The following is a 1,278-nucleotide window of genomic DNA, read 5'->3' on the forward strand; positions in this document are numbered from 1 at the left end:
GACCAAGGCGCTGTGGGGGTGGGAGCTGGGTGTCCCCAGGGCTGCGGGGGGCGGCCCCAGGCGGGCACTGACCTCCAGGAAGCGCGAGATGTCCCTCTTGTCACTCACTCCCATGGCCACCACGTTCTCGAAGAGCCAGAAGAAGGGCCGGTCGTCGCCCTCCTTGGGCCGGGCTTCGTGCAGCAGGCGGTAGAACTCGAAGAAGAGGCGCCCGGTGCCCTCTGCGGGGACAGAGGAGGGGCTGGGCTAAGGGCTGGGGGTCTCTGTGAGCCCCGGGAGGCCAGCCCCACCCCGGAGGAGCCCCAGCCCTCTCCTACCGTACCGTAGAGACCCTTCCTGGCTGGGTTGACGATGGACAGGTCGTTGCAGGGGCTGCCCCCAATGACCAGATCAAAGGGGCCCCACTCCTGTATCTGCAAGAGGGAGACAAAGGAGAGCCCAGGTGAGCCAGGTGCTGCCACAGCCACGATGGCGGCCTGGAGCCCCACGTTTCTCTTCACAGAGAAAAGCAAGGCACAGTTCTTCCCGAGAATATTGCTCGGATTCACATTGTCTGAACCTAAGAGAAAGAAAACACAATTCTTACCATTTGCTGTGCCTGTGTTTGTGCCAAAGTAGAATGCAATGTGGAGATTGTTTACCCACAGTGATGGGGTTTTGTTTCCTTGGCCTCTCAGAGCCAGGTGTGTGTGTGTGTGTGTGTGTGTGTGTGTGTTGGTTGGGACTGTTGAGGCACAGTCACGAGATTCAGAGCAGTGTGAGCAGGGCTGAGTGCTTGGCAGGTTCAGGTTTAGGTGTACAGAATAATATAGTGGAATGAAGTAATTAATTAGCCTTCTGATAAGACGGAGTTCTCACCATTCCTCCTTCCTGGGGCCCTCACAGAGCAGCTCTAGTGGCCGAGCTCCCCAGCGGGAAGGGACCCACCAGGACCATGGGGTCCCGCTCAGGACACCCTGACACCCACCCTGGGCCCGAGGGCCGCCCCAGTGCCCTGGGGGGGTCCTGGTGCTGGCAGGGAGGGGTCAGGATGGCACCTACGTGTTTCTGGGTGACGTTGCGGACGTCCCCGACGTACATGATCTTGCCCTGGTGCCTCACCATGCCCACGGTGATGGAGTCCTCGCACACCTCGGAGGCAATGTACCTGTCCACCTGGATGCCCAGGTCCTTCAGCACCAGCAGCCCTGTGGGGAGCCATGGGGAGTGGGCCATGCACGGTTAAAGGGTCCACAGCCCCGTCCCCAGCTGTCCCACCCTGCAGGGCTGTCCCATTCC

General features: G+C 60.8%; 1 protein-coding gene across 1 annotated transcript in view; it reads right to left on the reverse strand.

The window, feature by feature from the left end:
- Nucleotides 1-1,278, reverse strand: part of LOC102035722 (DNA (cytosine-5)-methyltransferase 3A) — a gene marked incomplete at its 5' end in the record, with an annotated part of 20,621 nt that overhangs the window by 4,288 nt on the left and 15,055 nt on the right. Inside the window, 3 exon segments of the mRNA XM_031065625.1 lie at nt 73-221; nt 323-413; nt 1,042-1,187. Of these exon segments, the coding sequence (XP_030921485.1) occupies nt 73-221; nt 323-413; nt 1,042-1,187 (386 nt within the window).

Source organism: Geospiza fortis, unplaced genomic scaffold (assembly GCF_000277835.1).
Source record: "Geospiza fortis unplaced genomic scaffold, GeoFor_1.0 scaffold1162, whole genome shotgun sequence".
Classification (NCBI taxonomy): Eukaryota; Metazoa; Chordata; class Aves; order Passeriformes; family Thraupidae; genus Geospiza; species Geospiza fortis.